Below are 19,635 nucleotides of genomic sequence, written 5' to 3' on the forward strand. Positions count from 1 at the left end.
TAGAAAAGCTGGGGAAATAAAAACCCTGGAATAAATGAGTGGCCAAAAAAAAAAAAACAAAACACCAGGACCAGATCAAACATTTACTTTGATAAATCACAAAGCAATCCAGATCGCCACCATCAAATCCTGTGATTGTATGTGCTGATTATGCTTTGGAACCCTCTGAGATCCATGAGATGCCCACACCAAATCTTGGTAACAATGAATCAAGCACCAGAGGGTTCAGCACTAGATGTCTGGGTGTTTGACTAAGTCCTTCCAAGTTTCTCATTCTGGGCAAAGGCAGTGGATACTGAAGATGTGTACCTTTTTTTCCCTGTCCCAACAGAAGCTGATTTAAAAACTGTCTGCTCTTCAGCTGCATGCTGTACCTTTCCCAGCTCCAGCAGACCTTATTGGCTGAAGGGTTATTCCAAACTCTGTCAGTGACCAGCTCAGTGATAGACAGATCTAAGTCACTTTAGAACACTGAGACCCAAGATTTGGTAGTGAATGCTGGGAGAGCTTTTTCATATTAATACAGGGCCCCTGGCATCTAGCCTGACTTCCACTGCATATAAATGAAGACGCACAAAGCCCCAACTGCTACTGGCAATCATCCCGTGACCAGGAGGGTAGCCAGCCGTAGGTTGGTGCCAATGTTGTGGTTGAAGGGAAGGGGAGGGAACATGGTGTCTTTTGATGGCATTACTGAATCACTGGATTGTAAACAGTGAAGCCTATGCTATCAGTTGATGCTGTGTGTCATGAAGTAAAAACAAGATATTTCTATTGTTTAAGTCTTTGTAAGTTCGATTTTTTTTTTGTTATTTGCATCAGAGAACTAATGGCAGCAGCAATACAGCATTTTTTATAACAGTCAATAAAGCAGAAACCACATAAACATCTCTTAAAATCATTTAATCTGGAAATCACATTTATCTGCCATATTTTAGCAAAGAATAAATCTAAAACTTAAGAAATATGTTGTAGTTTTCCAGTATTTGGGCTAAATTTATGAAAATGTTTACATTCATTCTATTCATTTTTACTCAAAGTTCTTGCTGTAGGCTTTGTCTTGAATGTGTAAGACCATTCGCCGTGCATAGAAATCCCTGTATTCCTCTGGTAATTCAGCAAGTGTTTTTAAGGCTCTGTCCAAAATTTGTGCAGCTCTTGATGCTGCTGTAGGATCTTTGTTTCCATAGGTATCTGTTTTATCATAGCATTCGGATGGAAGGTGCTTCCAAAAGACATTCACTCCCACTCCAAACTCTTCAGAAATTACATTATGGAACCATAAAGCTGGAGAAAGTTTTAAAAAACAAGTTAAAAATAAAATCTACAGTTTAAAAAAAAAAAGCCCAAAATGTCAGTGAAATATCACGAATTGCATATAGCCAATGTAAGAAATGATTCTTGTAACCAGATCCCTTCGTTAGCACACTCCCAGCTTTTAACAGAATCATTTTAACTTTTATGAATTGCCAACAAATTTAAAGTGTCAATAGCACAACCCTTTTAAAACCTTTAAAAATAAGATTTTTTTCCTTTTAACTTGAAAGACATAATAAAATTATATTTGTTTGGTAGCTCTCTAATTTCGGGCTGTATTTCGTGTTACTTGTTTACACTTTCTGAGTCATACAACCACATAAAAAATGTTTTGGTTTTTTTTGTATGCAGAACATTTCAATTATTTGAAGCATATCTTTGACCTTTTCTGATTCAGTACATTTCTTTTATTCTCAAAGACTTCCTGCTCAAGATGCAATTTAGTTTTCTAACTTGCTTAAGTTTGCATTCATTATAGCTGCCTCAGGTTCAAATTTTAATGCAATTATATTTCTTGTAGCTCTTCACAATAAATCTATAAAACTGTAGCATGTATTTTGGTAGTAAAGATGATGAATAAATTTTATACTGTATACCTAATTTTTGACTTTTTTATAAAGTTTACTTTGTCTTCAACTGAATCTAAATACTTTCAAAATATGAGTGCTAAAGATGTACTAAAGCAACACATCTAAACAACAAAGATGAAATAGGAATCACAATAAAAATGTTTAATTTTGAGAAAAGGAAAATTCAAGTTTTAGAAATAAATCCATCTTAAGAGAACACAGGAAAAACAACTTAAAAAATATTCTGGTTCGTAGAACTAGCTTTCAAACGTAATTTTAATTACTTTTAGAATCTTTTTCCTTATTTAATATAACAGAAAAACTGTGCTGTTAACCTACAAAGATGGAGCTTTTGCTTCAAAATGCATGAAATGTTAGAAAATTCAAGTTTTTCTTTTTCAAAAAGTTGTATACAGAATCAGGAGAAAATGCTCAGCTTTTAACCATATTCTCTGAGGTCCAAAGATACAAATATTTAAATAAATAAAAATTTTAAAATGGCTAAGAATTTAAGACTAATGGGGTGGTTGCTTTTAAAGAGTATAAACAATAAATCAGTGAAACTAAATCTTACATCAAGAATTATATGAACGTGATTGTGTCAGGCCATTTTGGAGATATAAGGCATTTCTTGTTGAAGAAATTTATAATCTGGCCTCAATGAGACAGTCACATTTTTATCTTCAATTAATATCGGCCACCTAGTTCAAATCTATTATTGAAAAGAATCATTACTGATTGATAATTAATACAGTAAATTAGATACTGGAAATAAAACTATACAAATGGAATTTATTAATGAATCCCATGGGTTTTAATTATAACTTTTTAAACTTTTAAGTGTTCACTTTTAACTATTTAAACAAATGTTAACTACAGTGCTGCGATTACTAACAATGTGCAAATTTCATGGCCTTTCAAACAAAGACTGTGATACTAAAATTCAGACTATATAGAAATACATAAAAAAATAAATGATAGGCTACCGAGAGTATTAGATTTTATAAAATCTTTATGAAAAAGTATTAGATTTAATAAAATCTCTGTGATGTGTTTAAGCTTTGAAAAATACCATGTCTTAGTACACATGTATGACAAAGATGTTTTAACAAAAATAATCAGGCATAATCTTTTCCCAGATATAAATTGTAATGACATGATTTAGTAAAATAATCTGCAGTACATTATTTAGTTGCCATTGAAAAACAGGGCTATTAATTTTTTACTTTGAGTTTACATAAGTTTTACATGAGTCTATACGTGCACACATGTGCTTGCACACACATATAAAAATATCATTCATGACAGGATAGATATAGAGGATACAGTTTTTTACTAAAAAAATTACCAAAAGGATGAATGACAGAGTACAAATTTTATAAGCAAAACATGACTGAAATCTAGAAAGCTTACCAGGAATGAATAATATATCACCAGCTTCAAGGGAACACTCATACCTTCTGGCCTTGGTAAAGAGTGGATATCTAGCCAAGTCTGGATTATCTATATTCAGCACTTGTGACTTAGTACCTGAAAATTATACAGATTGAGCTAAATTTAAATTTTTCAAACAGCAGAAATATAAATTTGAAAATTTACTGAAAAGACAGCACAATAGAATTACTGTCTCCACAGTGCAAGAACAGTTACTATTCTGAAACCTAAGACAATTTTCGGTGATCCACTCTTTAATTATGACCATTGTACACCCATGTAATATAATTTAAGGGAATCTGAAAGTCTGATTCTTCCTATAGCCTATCATTACATGTATATACTTATACAATAGGAAAGACAATACAGCATAATTAGAATTCCTAAAGAGGTTTTTCTATAAAAATGAAGAGGATGCTCAGAAAGAATAATTGATTATACTTTAGAAATACAAACCTAAAAAAATAAGCATACCTGATAAATATAAATATGGGGCATCTCGAGGACTGAATAGTACCACACGCTTTTTTCCTGTCACTTGTATTAAAAAGTTATCCATTACCTGTGAATCAATAAAAGTACATTTACGGGTGAGCAATACCTAAAATTAAAATAAACAGAACCAATAACATTCTGTACAATTTAACTATAAAACTTACCTTTAAGATGACTTAATAGAACCTCAAACTCTTAGTCATACACAAATGTAACAATGAAAGAAAATATATATCCCTTATACAAGTGTATATTAAGATATTTCAGCAGTACTGCCATAACATGGAAAAGATTAAAAAAATATGAACTTGGGAGTTAAGGACCTATTTGCCTTTTCCCCGCCATTAACTGACAGGATGGCTAAACCTACTTGAGTCTCCCTATGGTGAATTTTCAGTTTGTCAATGAACACTACACAGTCATCACCTGGCAACAAAGTGAAAGCACTTAGAACTATGAGGTGTTAGAAAATACAAGGTATGCTGCAGTAATTGCTAAACCCTGAATATACAGCACTTATATTCAGTAAGAATTTGATTTTAAGCATCAGAAATATAACCTGGAAAATTGGCTTAATATACATTTTTTTAGTGTTTGTTTTTAAATTTTTGTTTGAAAGGAAAAGAGAGTAAAAGACAAAGACGTCTTCCAGCCATTTTGTTTCACTCTCCAAATTCCCACAACAAGCAGGGTTGGGGTCTTGAATTCCATCAGATCTCCCAGATGGGATGAAGGGACCCATCCACTTCAGCCACTATCTGCTACCTGCTAGGAAGGAGGCATTTGCAGGTAGCTGGATCATACACAGGGTAAAATGGGATTTGAACAGCATGCATCCCACATAAAAGCTTAGCCCACCTTACCACAATACCTACTCCTTAATATATTTATTGCTGAAACAATATTAACTTCTTCTGTTCTCCTGTATGCAAGAATAGTTTTTTGGTTTGTGAAAATGTTAAATGGTTGAGCCACATGATTCTCAATGAAGAAATTGATCACCAAACAAGACATATTGATGATGATTTACATATCAAGTTTCCCTATGCATTTCTCCTTCTAGCACTAATCTTTTACATGTATATTCCTTATTCAGATATTGATACTAGTATTTCTTTAACTTTCAGCTTTACAAGGCAAGGAGTATTACTCAAAATTTAAAAGTCAAAGAATTAGTTAAAATGCATTTGAGTTATTAGTTTCTTACCATGTCATTCCTGTAAATCCTTAAAAAGATAATATATTAGTATTCATGTCTATCTCATTTAATTATAGATTTGCTATGCTAAAAATCCTCTTCAAGGGGTACTCAAATGAATTATAAAAATACATGTAAAATTAGTTTCCTCAGAATTTTAAAAACCAAGTAGTAACATTTTAAAATATTTTAAGCATTTAAAAATGCTTATGTATATATTCAAGTATTTAGATAGAAGCAGTTACAGTAGCATAAGACAAATATTCTACACATCTCACTGTCCTACGATAATGTAGCAGATATCTGATGTTCTCAAGGGATAAATATCCTAAAACCTTCTGATATGTTCAAATGCTTACGGTTGGAAATGACTGTTAAGAACAGAACTCTGGATGGCCAGAGTCCTGTGCAGTCTTCACATGCTCTCATACAAGCTCACCACTTTCTCCATTTGAAAAATGGCCCAACATGGTTTTACATGGTTCTTCACATGTAAAACAACAAAAAAAGCACGTCTTAAAACTTAACATTTACATGCATATGTATATAAGCAAATATACATGCTTATGTATATTTGATGAGTCAAGAACAAAAATCAGAGAAAAAAATATAAGGAACTAATTTAAGGCTCTTCTAAATCATCTTGTATCACTATCTTACAGAACACCTATTTTCAAAACTCATGCTTCAGCAAATTGCACAGCCAAGACCTTGAGGGTAGCCCATAGAAACTGTGAATTTTAAATCTAGAATTACTAAAGATCTACTGCAGCTTTAGTGTAACGTACATTTGTTACACTACATACATACATACATCCCATTTGGAAAACATACATCATAATGAGTCCAAAGTTGTAATCCTGGTGAACTAATTCGAAAAACACTGGAAAAGAACTGTTCCTTTTGGAAGAAGTTTGGAAACTTAATATCTCCCTCCAACAAAGGAAACTGCTTCCTGATATCTGCAACATCCTGCATTAACAAAAACACACACAAAAAAGTTAAGTTAGAAAAAAAAAAAGGGAAAGATTATTAATGACAAATACAACATTGGCATAAATCTTATTTTATCCAACAGAAGTTAATATAAGTCATGATACTGAAAGGTGATAATGAAAAATACTATGCACTGTTTTAAATTATTATCTATCTGCCAACATATGACCTTTATAATAAAGGAATGACAGACTGTATATTCCCACTTAATAATATCAACCTTAAGTTTGAAGTGCTTCACTGCTACAAAGGTTCTTTCCATTCCAATCAACAACTATACACCTGTCTTCTACATTAATATGAAGTATTATAAATTCAGGAGACAACACTTTGAATGTCACCAATTTATGTGAAGCCTGTGGGGTCTATTGAGGGAGGAGAACAAAGGAAGGGAAAGAACTAAATGGTGACTTAAACAAAAAAACCAAATGCTTCCTGATCACATTGTTGGTGGTAGGCCCTGCATAGTAGCCTGGTGACTAAAGCCCTCACCTTGAACAAGCCAGGACCCCATATGGACGCCTTCTAGGCCCAGTGGCCCCGTTTCCCACTCCCTGCTTGTGGCCTGGGAAAGCAGTCAAGGATGAGCCAAAGTCTTGGCACCCTGCACCCGCGTGGGAGACCCAAAGAGACTCAGGGCTTCAGATCGGCTCAGCGCAGCCTTTGTGGCCTCTCAGGGAGTGAATCATCAGACGGAACATTTTCTGTCTCTGCTCCTCTCTGTATATCTGACTTTGCAATGAAAATAAAATAAATCTTAAAAAAAAAAAAACCATTATCAGTGCTTATATAGTGAGTTATTATTTAGGATTTTAAAGGATTATTTTAGACCAATTGTTTTTCGCTTGATGGTCATCTGTGAGACGCATGGTGGAAGAGGTCTCTTACTGCATAGAGTTTAGATGACCTCTGATAATACATCCTACCTGAAACGTAAGCATCGACTTTTAGCACATTCCATCTTAAGGTGCAGGAAAATAATGAAAAAGAATAAAACAAGTTATGTGTCAGACAAGAAGCACAAAAATGACACTTTCAGTGAACATGGAAATACCTATTCAGGTTTTCAAGGAAATCTTTTAAATCCAGAATTCTTACCTTTCTCGGATCTTCTCCAAGTGACCGCAGGTAGTATTTCTCATCCTTACACATTCCAGAGAAAAGGTAACATCATAATTCATTTTAAAATATTATGAGATAAGGCAGGAAGAAAATAAGTCTTAAAACAACCCAGCTATGTAGTTTTCTAAAAAGTTCAATTATTTTATTCTCTACGAATGCTCTCTGGTGGCCATTTGAAGAACTGCCTTTACAATGTGCAATAATTAGATCCAAAAAATTAAGAAAATAAACTCTAAAGGCAACACACACAAATTGTACCTTGAGTCATAATGATTGCAATTGTACTCCACATTACTTAGGCTCTTAATGATATCTTAATACAAAATTAAAGAAATTCCGATTATATAGCTCATTTGATGCCAAAATATTAAAGTTCAACAAAAAGTTTCCTAACATACATAATGCAAATAAAAAAAGATAAGTAAGAATATATTACACCTTTAATAACATTTTTTTAAAAAGATTTATTTTTTTTACTGGAAAGTCAGATGTACAGAGAGGAAGACCTTCCATCCATTGATTCACTTCCCAAGTAGCTGCAACAGCAAGAGATGAGCTGATGCAAAGTCAGGCCAGGAGCTTCTTCCAGGTCTCTCACACAGGTGTAGTCCCAAGTCTTTGGGCCATCCTTGACTGCTTTCCCAGACCAAAAGCAGGGAGCTGGATGGGAAGTGGGACATGAACCAGCAAATGCAAGGTGAGGACTTCAGCCACAAGTTACCTGCCAGGTCCAATTTTAAAAATTAGAACACTACTTGTTTACTATACTGTAGGCCTTGTAAAACAGGTATTAAGACCCCCCATTTTTGGGCCTGGTGCGGTGGCCTAGTGGCTAGGGTCCTCACCTTGAATGCACCGGGATCCCATGTGGGTGCCAGTTCTAATCCCTGCGGCCTTGCTTTCCATCCAGCTCCCTGCTTGTGGCCTGGGAAGGCAGTCAAAATGGTCCAAAGCCTTGGGACTCTGCACCTGCGTGGGAGGCCTGGGGGATCTCCTGGCTCCTGGCTTCGGATCAGCTCAGCACTGGCTGTTGCAGTCACATGGGAAGTGAATCATTGGATGGAGGATCTTCCTCTCTGTCTTTCCTCCTCTCTCTATAACTGACTTCGCAGTAAAAATAAATCTTAAAAAAAAAAAAAAAGACCCCCATTTTCTAGATTCTGAGGCTCAGGAAATAATTTGGACGTCCTTTGAAAGCTAACTCTGAATAGCAGGCCTACAGCCTATAGCAAATTCCAGCTACAGCTTAAGAATGGCTACCAGAGAGTGCCAAGGATCTTGAGAATCAAATGTTCTTTTAGATTGACTGTTTAGCCCTTGTTTACACTCCTCTGTATATGTGATCTTAGGCTTTTTACTTGTTGAGTTTTAGGGTCAGTGGCACATTAAGCCTGCAAATTACAAGATAAACTGAAATTGTGTTTTTGTAAACTTTTTTTTTTTTAAAAAATGAAGGAAGGGTATTGAGGGAAGGAAAAAAGTATAATAATCTTAAAACTGTACCTGTGAAATACATAAATCTGACCCTTTTATATTAATACTAGTTTTAACTGAAAAATTATTCTTTTAAATGAAAATCCATTTATTACACATACATAATCCTTTCTTATTAAAATGCTAACAGGGCAATCCTCACGGTACAGCGGGTTCAGCAGCCACGTGTGATACCTACAGCCCAGATTCGAGCCTGAGATGGAATCTCATCTCTGTCTCATTCAGCTTTCTGCAAGTGCACCAGGAGACAGGACATGATGGCCCCTCCCCCTTGGGAGACCCCGATGGAGTTCCCAGTGGCAGGCTTGGGCCTTGTCCAGCCCCAGCTGTTGTAGGCATTTAAGAAGTGAACCAGCAGATGGACGACTGCTCTGTCTCCCTGTCTCTCTTTCATTCTGCCTTCCAAAGAAATAAATACAGCTTTTTGGAAGCTGGTAAAAGCAATTACCTCTGAAATAAAGAATTCTTTATGCTTTTCTTCAGCTGCTCTCTGGACCAACTTGTCAAAAGGTAATGTTCTGAAAGAAATAGAATACCTGGACTTAGTAACAGGTACACAAGCGTTAATTTAAGCGCTATACATATAGGCTTGTTGACTGGGAAATGACTTTTTTCATAGTTTCTTATTTTTATTAGGACCTATTATTATGTAGAATTCTAAATTTTCAAAATTAACTTGCCAGAATATTTACTTGACCTCAGTTGTCTGAAATTTTGGAATTAAAGATTTTAATAGTCTAGCTGGATCCTTATGATCAGCATCCTTCTATTCCAAGTGACTGATACCTCATTATGGTACCTGATTTCCTTGGAAACACACAAACTCTCAGGCTCTGACTGCTTCCTATTTTGTAAAGAATGAGACAAACCAACCGTGCTGCTTCGGAGGAGAGAACAGGCAAATGACACAATGAAGATGGTCATGTTAACACTGTCCCTTCTCCCTAGACATTCAGACATTTGCAACATGAGGACCCACAAGCCAACAATATGACTCTCATCCAACCACATGACCCCATCAGTTTAAAGTTCTGAGGAAAAATCATCTAAGAGAATTTCAGTGAAGTGATCCACTTTTATTCTCCAAAATTTCTGCTCTCTTCTTCCATGCTAAAGAGGAGGGTTGGACACTGCAGAAGCCAAGTTTTTTTCCTTCACATCACAGTATTGAGCCGAAAAGGCTCTCTTCTCCAAGTGTCCTCCTCATCATTTCTAAAAACAGAAGTACTGTTGTGAAGTACTGAAGATGACTTTGTACCAGTAACAAGACCACAATGTACTCAAAAGCCTCTCTGTCCAAGGCCTCTCCTGTACCACACCGCATTGTTGCCTCTGAACATCTGATTAAGTTAGCACTCTTACAGTCTCACTCTCCAGTATCTTCCTACTTGAACCCGTGCTGAAGCATTACACAGATCCAGCGGGCTGCTTTCTCCTCTACGAGGTAACCTCGCGTTGGCTTACTTTCTCCAGTTTTCCTAGAAATACACTTAGCAGATCAATGTGGAATGTCACCTGTGGCATCAGAAAACATTATTTTTAAAACACTCGTTGAATGGTTAAGTACTTCTGCGAGAAGGCTCTGAATGGACTGTAGGTACTTATCAGGAAAGTGGAGGATATGGCCTGCCTGTGTAACTCCCAGAACTGAGTAAGTTCCTTGAAGGAACCTAGAAGCTAAATTCACCGGCTGTTTCAAGCAACTGTTTTTTCTGGATCAGGTAGAGCTAGGAAGTTTCTATACCAACTCCACAGTTTTCTTGTTCTTAATAGCAAAGCCATGACTTGCTGAATCAAAGAAAAAAAAAATGGTTCCTGGATTTGTATCCCCAGACAACAGTCTGATAGAATGGTGTTTCATGCTTTGTTCTCCTCTGCAAAGCTAAGTGAATCTGATGCCACGTTGTAGACAGCCATGTCATCCGGACATGAATGTCACTCTGAACTTGGAGCCACTGCTGTTAATTACAGAGTGAACGCTACACAAGAGCAAAGAGGGGGTCTGCTTTCTATTCAGATCAATGCAGAGTTCTTGGTTTACCACTTTAGTTTCTGACCAATTATAATATGAAACAAATTTATTTGGCATCTTCAAATTCAATGTTTTCCATCACAGACCTCATCATATTTCTTCATTCCAACCAAGCCATTTTGGAATGCAGAATTTGGACCAGTGGGGAAGCTTATCTGGCCCACAGCTACCTCTGTAATTGTTGCAGTTGCTCCCACTTAGCTTTCCTACAAGGGAGAATGCAGAAACGCTTCAGGACCTTTATAAACAAAGGATAGAATGGCAATCCCTTGAGAGCAGAGAGGGCACTGCTCAGTCCAGAGCAACAGAACTGCAAAGCCACCACCAGTCTTCTTCTTTAGGCAGTAACACTTATCGAGGCTTCTGCTACAGCCAGTGTGAAGAGGAATGGGATATATGAACTGGGGGAAGCTTCTTGACCATAAAGGTTATTTATCCTATATGTTTCAAAAAGAAGGGTGTCTGCTAAGAAAGTACCATCTTGTCTGGACTAGCATTCCATTCAGTAATAAAGGTAATGTCACAGGGAGCTAAGATCACAGGTTCCTGGGAGTCAGGCAAGTTGGAGCATATGCCCTGAATTTCATCATTTCAACTTGTATGATCCTGGAAGTTACTGAATGTTTTTAGGACTTTATTTTCTCATAAGTGAAATGATCATAAGCAAGATGTACCTCAAAGACTGAAGGCTAAGTGAGTAATATCATCTAAAATGGATGGCATAATATTTGGTGTATATATATATATAATATATATAATATATATATACACACACACATATATACACATATAGTAGGTACTTAGTAAAGGACAATCGGTGACGTTAATGACAACGATAATATATTTTTAGCAGCATGCAAGTAGCAGTTGACATTTAAATAAAGAAAGAGAGAAACTCCACAGTCCTTTCCATTGTGGAAAGCTGTTTGAAAAAATCAATATTGAGATTGATGAAAATATAAGAGCCAGATGATACCAAAAATTGCATAAGTAGAAGCAGCAAACAAAGCTTTTGAGATTCTGGGGCTAGTAATATGGCATGGTGTAATATCAGTGTCCCATATTGGCACAGATTTGCATCCCTTCTGATACAGCTCTCTGCTGATGTGCCTGGGAAAGCAGAGGAAGATGGCTCAAGTCCATGAGACCCTGCACTCGCATGGAAGACCTGCATGGAGCTCCAAGCTCTTGGCTTGAGTTTGGCAGTGCCCTGATTGTGCAAGCATTTGGGAAGTGAATCAGCAGATGGAAGCTCATTCTCTATTTATTGCAAAGGTAGAGTTACAGAGAAAAGGAAAGACAGAAAGATCTTCCATCCACTGATTCACTCTCCAACTGGCCTCAACAGCCAGAGCTGAGCTGATGGTAAGCCAGGAGCCAGGAGCATGTTCCAGGTCTCCTTCACAGGTGCAGGGTCCCAAAGACCTGCTTTCCCAGGCTACACACACGGAGTCGGATAGGAAGTGGAGCAGCTGGGACACGAAACAGCACTGATATGGGATCCCAGCTCATGCAAGGTGAGGACTTTAGCCATTAGGTTACAGCACCAGCCCATAAATAATTATTTTTTAAAAGGCTTATGAGATTCAGATCTAACCATTTTTTGACCAGAAAAATATCCTTTCATCAAACAAATTCTCTCATTTATGCAATCTTAGCCCTGAAATTAACAGGGAGAGATCCCAAGAAAGAAGTAAAAGTTAGTAGTTGCTGATCAATTTTCAGATTTTAGCTAAAGCAGAAAAGAAACACCAATAATATATTGCGCTACAGGATGTCTCACTTTCTAGTCTTTCTTTGTTTTACAAACCTCTTAGTTTCTATTGCTCGGTATATGCTAAGCTACTAAAGCTACTTTTTCTTTGAGCTAAAAATTTACAACTTTTTAGTAGTTCTACTGAAAGGCTTGGAGGAAGCTGGGAAAGGAACTATTACATAATAATGCTAGTGTTCTAAATACAAGTCTTTAAAAGATGTGTCAAAACATCACAGGGCAATTCAAAACGACGTTTCAATACCCATTTTTTATGCCACTGAACTCCCTGGAAAAGAAACATCATTAAATGCAGGCAGAAAAACACTCATCATTCCAGCACTTTCTTCCACTTTCCTGACTTAATAGGAAATGAAAAGTTCCTTTACCTGGGAAAATTTACAGCAACTAAGTTCTATTCATGACCCATTCAGAACTAAAACTATAATGGTGACAATTCAAAGGATTAAAAATTGGGAAGGCTTTGGCAGCTGCTGTACAACCTTAGAAAATTAATGAAAAAAGCTCTGTGTAAATCATTTCTAAACAGGTCTTTTGTGAACTACACAGTTTTTCAATAGACAGAATTTGATTGGAACAGCATGTATGCTAAGAATTTAAAAGCTATTTACTTTCAAATGAAACTCATGGGAACAGCATATGAAATCAGCAAAATGAGCAGCACTGGAAGCTTTCATGTCTAATCATTCAACAGCTTTTGTCTACTTATCATTTACTTTTAAATGGTTATCAGGAGAAAAATTTAAGGTATTTAAGTTTACTTTATCAACAGAAAATTAAGCCTGACTTTCAAAGTTATTCAAGTTGACAAAAGCTTACACCAAACATCATGTGTCCTAACTTTCTGAAAGCAGAAAGTACGAGACTTTCAGAATTGCCCACACTGAACAGATTACCAATGTGGTATGATCAATGAATCAAACACTAAAAAAGTAAAGCACACCTAACATTACAAATAATCTAAGTCATTACAGAAATTGTCTTCATGACTTCTAACTCTTTTATTTTTAAATTTATTTATTTTTATTGGAAAGGCAGATATACAGAGAGGAGCAGAGACAGAGAGGAAGATCTTTAGTCTGATGATGATTCACTCCCCAAGTGACTGCAATGGCTGGAGCTGAGCCAATCTGAAGCCAGGAGCCAAGAGCTCTTCCGAGTTTCCCACATGGGTGCAGGGTCCCAAGGCTTTGGGTGGTCCTCGACTGCTTTCCCAGGCCACAGGCTGGGAGCTAGATGGGAAGGAGAGCGGCCAGGATTAGAACCGGTGACCATATGGGATCTGCATGTTCAAGGTGAGGACTTTAACCACTGCACTATTGCGCCAGGCCCAAACTCTATTTTTAAAGTCTATGTTTTGTTTGTTTTTGTTTGTTTGTTTTTGCTACCTTTGCCTTTCAAATACAAAATAGAAAAAAATCTAAAATTCAACAGGTAGGTGTGTATTAGAGGCTAAACATTCACTTGACATCTGCATTACATATCACAGTGCCTGGGTTCATGTCCCAGATCTGCTTCTATTCTAGCTTCCTGCTAATATACACCCAGAAAGCAGCAGGAATGGCTCAAATATTGAGTCCCTGCCACCACACAGGACCCTGCATTGAGTTCCAGGCTCCCAGCAGAAAGATCTTTGTCTCTATTGCTCTGGCTTTCAAAAACAAAAACAAAAAAAAATCAGCGCGTGCACACACACACACACACACACACACACACAAAAGTCTTTAGAAACATCTGTGTAATTATATAAATTCAGACTTCCTGCCTTTTAAAATTCACTTGTTCATTGTAAGCCATTTATTCACTGTAGCAAGCCAATAAAAAAATGCCATGCAGTTTTTGTTTAATAATATAAACTTTTCTAAATTATTTGTCTCCCCAGAGTAAACCTCAGAAGAAAATACCTATACACAAAGTTCTTACTAATGAAGTCCATCTGTGCAACTGCAGCAACATGAATCTTCACATCTTGTTTCCCTCCGACCTGGCTTAGGTAATCCACTGTCCACTTGCTTGTACATGGCCCCAGATCGATTCCTTCCAACACCAGTGGCTTTCTCTGCAAGTGAGGGAAAAAGACAATGAAAGACTGTCGAAAAGCCTATAATAGAACAGGAGCTCTGTTCTGCAACAGAGGGACAAAATAAAAGTATTGGGTTCTTGATGACAAAATGATCCAATTCAAAGCTTCTGATAGCTTATTCTGTCACTAACACAAGCAGAGGATCTATACGACAAATTAGAAGCAAATTCCTAAGGTTAGGAAAATAAAACAGAATAGCAGTACAGTCAATAAATAATACAGAAAAGCCCAAATACATTTTCATGACTAAAATAGAAACAACTGGCCCCAGCATGGTGACTTAGTGGCTAAAGTCCTCACCTTGAACATGCCAGGATCCCATAAGGGTGTCAGTTCTAGTCCCGGCATACCCCACTTCCCATCCAGCTCCCTGCTTGTGGCCTGGGAAAGCAGTCCAGGACAGACTGAAGCCTTGGGACCCTGCACCCGTGTGGGAGACCCGGAAGAGCTCCTGGCTTTGCATCAGCACAGCTCCAGCCGTTGTGGTCACTTGGGGAGTGAATCATTGGGTGAAAGATCTTCCTTTCTGTCTCTCCTCCTCTCTCTATATATCTGACTTTGCAATAAAAATAAATAAATTTTTAAAAAATAAAACAAACAACTGCAATTTGTATTTTATCATTAAATACTTTCTACAACTTTTCATTCTGATATTATTTCAAACTTACAAGAAAGTTGCAGGAAAACTACAATGAATTTCCATGTGCTCGTTACCATGAGTCAACTGTTAACTAGACATTAAAAAAAAAATTTATTTATTAATATTTTTTTTCAGTTGGGAAGGCAGATTTACAGAGAGAAGGAGAGACAAAGATCTTCCATTTGCTGGCTCACTCCCCAAGTGGCTGTAATGGCCAAAGCTTAGCTGATCTAAAGCAAGGAGCCATGAACTTCTTCCAGGTTTCCCATGTGGGTGCAGGGTCCCAAGGCTTTGGGCTATCGCCTACTGCTTTCCCAGGCCACAGGCAAGGGGCTGGATGGGAAGAAGAGCAGCTGGGACATGAACTTGCATCCATATGGAATGTCAGTGTGTAAGATGAACAGATTCGGCCACTGAGCCATTGTGCCAGGCTCTTAATTGAACATTTTTGCCCCATTTCCTTTATCATTTGCTGTCATTCTTACTAGTTGAGTATAGAAACACACATTAGTGAACAATTCAATTTTTTCTGAATTATACCAAAGTTAAATTACCAACATAGTGCTTCTTTGCTCTCTAAAAACTTAAATGTATTTTGTAGGAAGACACTGTGACCCTAGAAGGTCAGGGAGCACAGGATTACAGTTGATTGAACAATATTTGTATGATAACCAAATGGATACCTTTTGTATAACTGATTGGATGTCATTTGTATGAAAACAGTTGAGTGGACAGCATGTGAATGAGAACACTTGGTAGAATACACAAAACAAAAGGAATTCCAAACAAAAGTATAGAAACAGCTGATGGGTTTTGTTGATAAGCTTGATACTTCCTCCCTTATCCCATATGACCTTCAGTGTATAAAGTCTGATGCCACTAACAAACTTAGGCTTTTGACCATCAGTCAGTTATTATCGGCTCCATGTATCAAGTCCATTGCTGTGGGACAGTGACAATATTTCCAGAGAATAAAGACTTTATCTCATGTAACCACAGAACATCAAAATTACATTTAATAGTGCTGAAATATTCTGAATCCACAATCCATATTAAAACTTTTTACTAATTGTCCCAATAATTTTCTTTAGTCATTCGTCTGCTCGGCCCAGCATTCAATCTGATACAACACCAAATTCAGTTGTCATGTCCCTTTTCTCTGTAATAATTCCTCAGTTTTTCTTTGTCTTCAATGAACTGGTAATTTCTGGAGAGTAGTTGAGCTGTTCTGTAGAATGCCCTTCAATTTACATTTGTGAGAAGTTTCTTGTTGACTGGATTCAGGTTACACATTTTTGAGGAAAACACACCACAGAGTGAAGATTACGACATTCTCAGTTACCGCATTACTTCATCCTAGCATCTAACAGCTGACTTTGCTACTAATCAGATTCAAATGTTTAACCTCACAGATCAGAACTGCAGACTGACCTCATGGAAGAAAGCAAGACCTCAGACATGAAAAGAATGTACTACCCTTTTCTCCCTTAAAAACTCTTCCTACTAACTTGAGAATCTGGAAGGTCACGGTAAAGGTCCACCTTCCCCTCAAGTTGCTAGTCTCCCGAATAAACCTGATGTCCTTGCTTCAGCTCTCAGCACTTTGGAGTGTTGCCTTTCAAGTAGGAAGTGCTCCAGAGCGATTTTCTCTTTTGTTTTGTCTCCATTGGTTAAGTTGACACAATTCTGATGGAAAAATTAAGAAAGGTACTCAAATTGTTGAATCCTGATAGGCCACAGTCAGAAGCAGAGCTTTCAGTGGAAATCAACAAGCAGGATCAAGATCATGAAGCATTTCTTGGAAGAACTGGAAGACAGCCATGTCCTTACCAGAATAACCTTAAGGCAAAGGGCAACCAAAGCAGTGGCTACTAAGAGGTAGCTGTGGTATGGCAACAGGTTTTGGGGTTCTAGGTACGACAACACGGGGGGAGGAAAGGAAGAAAGAAGGAAAACATTTTTGTGTGTTTATGAGAGGTTTTAAGAAAGTAAAAAATGTCAGGAAAGCTTCAGCGAATAGCTGTTCATCATAGAGATATTCTTACTTCTCATCAAATAAGGGCAGCTTTGCTAGAGAATGGGGAATCTCATCAAGCACCTATTTTACAGATCTGATATGGCTTCTTTGGACTTTTTTTTTCTTTCCATATCTTAACAAAATCTTTAAAGGAACCCCCCCCACCCCCGCTTATTTCCACTTTCCCATCAACTTTTTGAAGTAACTTTATATGTAAGAATTTTTACTTTTTATATATATCGTGAATATTTTTTCCAATTCGTGTTTGTCTTTCAACCTTGCAGTCATGCAATTTTTGTCTCATTAGATTTTAACATTTGAATTTGAGTTACAATTAAAAAGGATTTCCATCATTCTGATTATTAAGGAATTTATCCACATTTTTTTCTAGAACTTGTGTATTTTTTTAACAAGATTTATTCATTTTTACTGAGAGGCAAATTTTAACAGAATGAGGAGAGCCAGAGAGAAAAGTCTTATATCCATTGGTTCACTCCCCAGATGGCTAAAATGGCCAGAACTGAGCAGATCGGGAGCCAGAAGCTTCCTCAGGGTCTCCCATGTAGGTGCAGGGTCCCAAGAACCTGAACCATCCTCAGTCACTTTCCCAGGCTATAATCAGGAAACTGGATCAGAAGTGGAGCAGCTGGGACACGAACCAGCAGTACACAGTGCAGGATTAGGCTGGTGTAGCACCCTGCCAGCCCCACTTCGTAGCACACTTCTGGTCCACTTGAAGTTTATATCACGCACTATGTGACATACAAATCTAATTTTAAAATTTTCAAAAGGATTATGAGGGCAGTGCAACTATTTACCTGATACCGTAATGGTGGCTACATATTCTAAATGTTTCCAAACGCATACAGCCTACAACCAACAGCAAAAGCTAGCACCCATCATGAGCTCTGTGTGAAGATGATGTCAACGTAGGCTCTTGAGCTGTAACAAAAGCAGCACTCGGGTGGATGTCACTGACACAGAGCAGGCAAGGCAAGTGTGAGGCCAGGAAGTACAGGAGAGTGCTCTGTAGTTTTGACTTTAAAACTGCTCTCAAAGTAGTCTACTGAAAAGGTCAATTTTCAACCCAGTGATTTTTGCAAAGTCAAGTTCATTACATACTAAATTGTCACATGAAGGAAAATTTATTTCTGGATATGCACACATACACATCAATATGAGATATTTTTATAGATTTTAATCCCTCTGATCATCTAACACATATCTTTATCACACATGTTCTTAGAGCATCGTTAACAATCTGCTAGGATTATCTCCTTCACATTTTTTTTTAACGGCTCCAGGTAGAAGGCATTTTTAAACAATTCATTATGCTATTAATCCCTAATTTTATTGCACTATAATCAACGACATTAGTGATTTTCTACTCTAAGAAACTTGGGTTTGCTTTGTATGAGAAGATCAAATGTTAACAAAATACCTCTATTAAGCATTTGCATGTACAATATCCAGTTTTCCTAACACTGCCCAGTATTTTGTGACTCACGAATCCTGGAACAGGGGTTGAGGGATGGTAAGAAAAACCCAACTAGCCCTAGACGCCATAATCCTTGAAGAGCTGAGCTTTCTCCCTTAGATTACTAATTATTCAATGAAAGACACTGCATTCTTGATTTTCATAATACCCAGACCTGTTGTTTTACAATCACCCTCACACATGTAAACACCACGTAAGAAAACTGTTGTATTTTGCTCCACTATTAACAAACCTACTATAATCCTATGGATTTTTTTATCCTTTAAAACTTGCTGGGCTCCTTCATTCTGTTTCTCTGAGATCTGTTTTCATCCCTTGCAGAACGATGTAACCCGACTCGAATTACACACACTCAAGATTCCAAACGCACTGCACCAGGGGGCTCCGAACCCTGCATGAAGGAGGGTCCGGGAACCAGGCGGAAGACACAGACACCGAGCCAAAGAGGGTACACTGCACCGTTGCCACAGCAACGGCACCCAGCTGCCCAGCCCGCAACTCTCCAAGCCAGCCCTCGCGCAAACGACCTCTCGCACTCATCTCTGCACGGTCATCCTCGCCCTCCGCACACCCACCAGCCCTTTCTCTCCGGACCGGAGGGCCAACCATTCCTCTTCTGCCTCCCGTCGCTTCTTCCCCACACGATGGGTCTCAAGAAGCTCCCGGGAAGGAAGGAAAGCAGGAGGGAGGGGGTGTCTGTCCCTGAACCTCACGCGGCCCGACGATCCCGCACGAGGGCCTCACCTGTGGGTATAGGTCCTGCAAGAACTGCGCCTCGGAGACGCCCTGGAGCCGAGGGACCGGGATCCGCGCGCCAGCCATGGTCGCTCGCGTTTGCCTTCCACCAAAACACGCCGGGAAAGCTGGGCTGCAGAGCGCTACTCAACAGGCGACCCGCCTGGAAACACGACCCCGGGAGCAAAGGGCCGCGCACAGCACGGGCCGGGGAGGACTCGCCAGAGGTGG

At 38.1% G+C, this 19,635-nt stretch overlaps 1 protein-coding gene across 1 annotated transcript; it reads right to left on the bottom strand.

Moving 5' to 3' along the window:
- Positions 1 to 71: 71 nt before the first annotated feature.
- Positions 72 to 19,531, bottom strand: TYW5 (tRNA-yW synthesizing protein 5). Its single transcript, XM_040971943.1, has 8 exons — positions 19,414 to 19,531; positions 14,336 to 14,490; positions 9,074 to 9,143; positions 7,108 to 7,152; positions 5,848 to 5,985; positions 3,795 to 3,882; positions 3,300 to 3,416; positions 72 to 1,287 (listed from the first exon to the last, which is right to left on the bottom strand). The coding sequence occupies exons 1-8, from the start codon at positions 19,489 to 19,491 to the stop codon at positions 1,031 to 1,033; spliced, it is 948 nt and encodes a 315-aa protein (XP_040827877.1). The 5' UTR covers positions 19,492 to 19,531; the 3' UTR covers positions 72 to 1,030.
- Positions 19,532 to 19,635: the final 104 nt, after the last annotated feature.

Source organism: Ochotona curzoniae, unplaced genomic scaffold (assembly GCF_017591425.1).
Source record: "Ochotona curzoniae isolate NIBS_2020 unplaced genomic scaffold, NIBS_Ocur_1.0 contig_2210, whole genome shotgun sequence".
Classification (NCBI taxonomy): Eukaryota; Metazoa; Chordata; class Mammalia; order Lagomorpha; family Ochotonidae; genus Ochotona; species Ochotona curzoniae.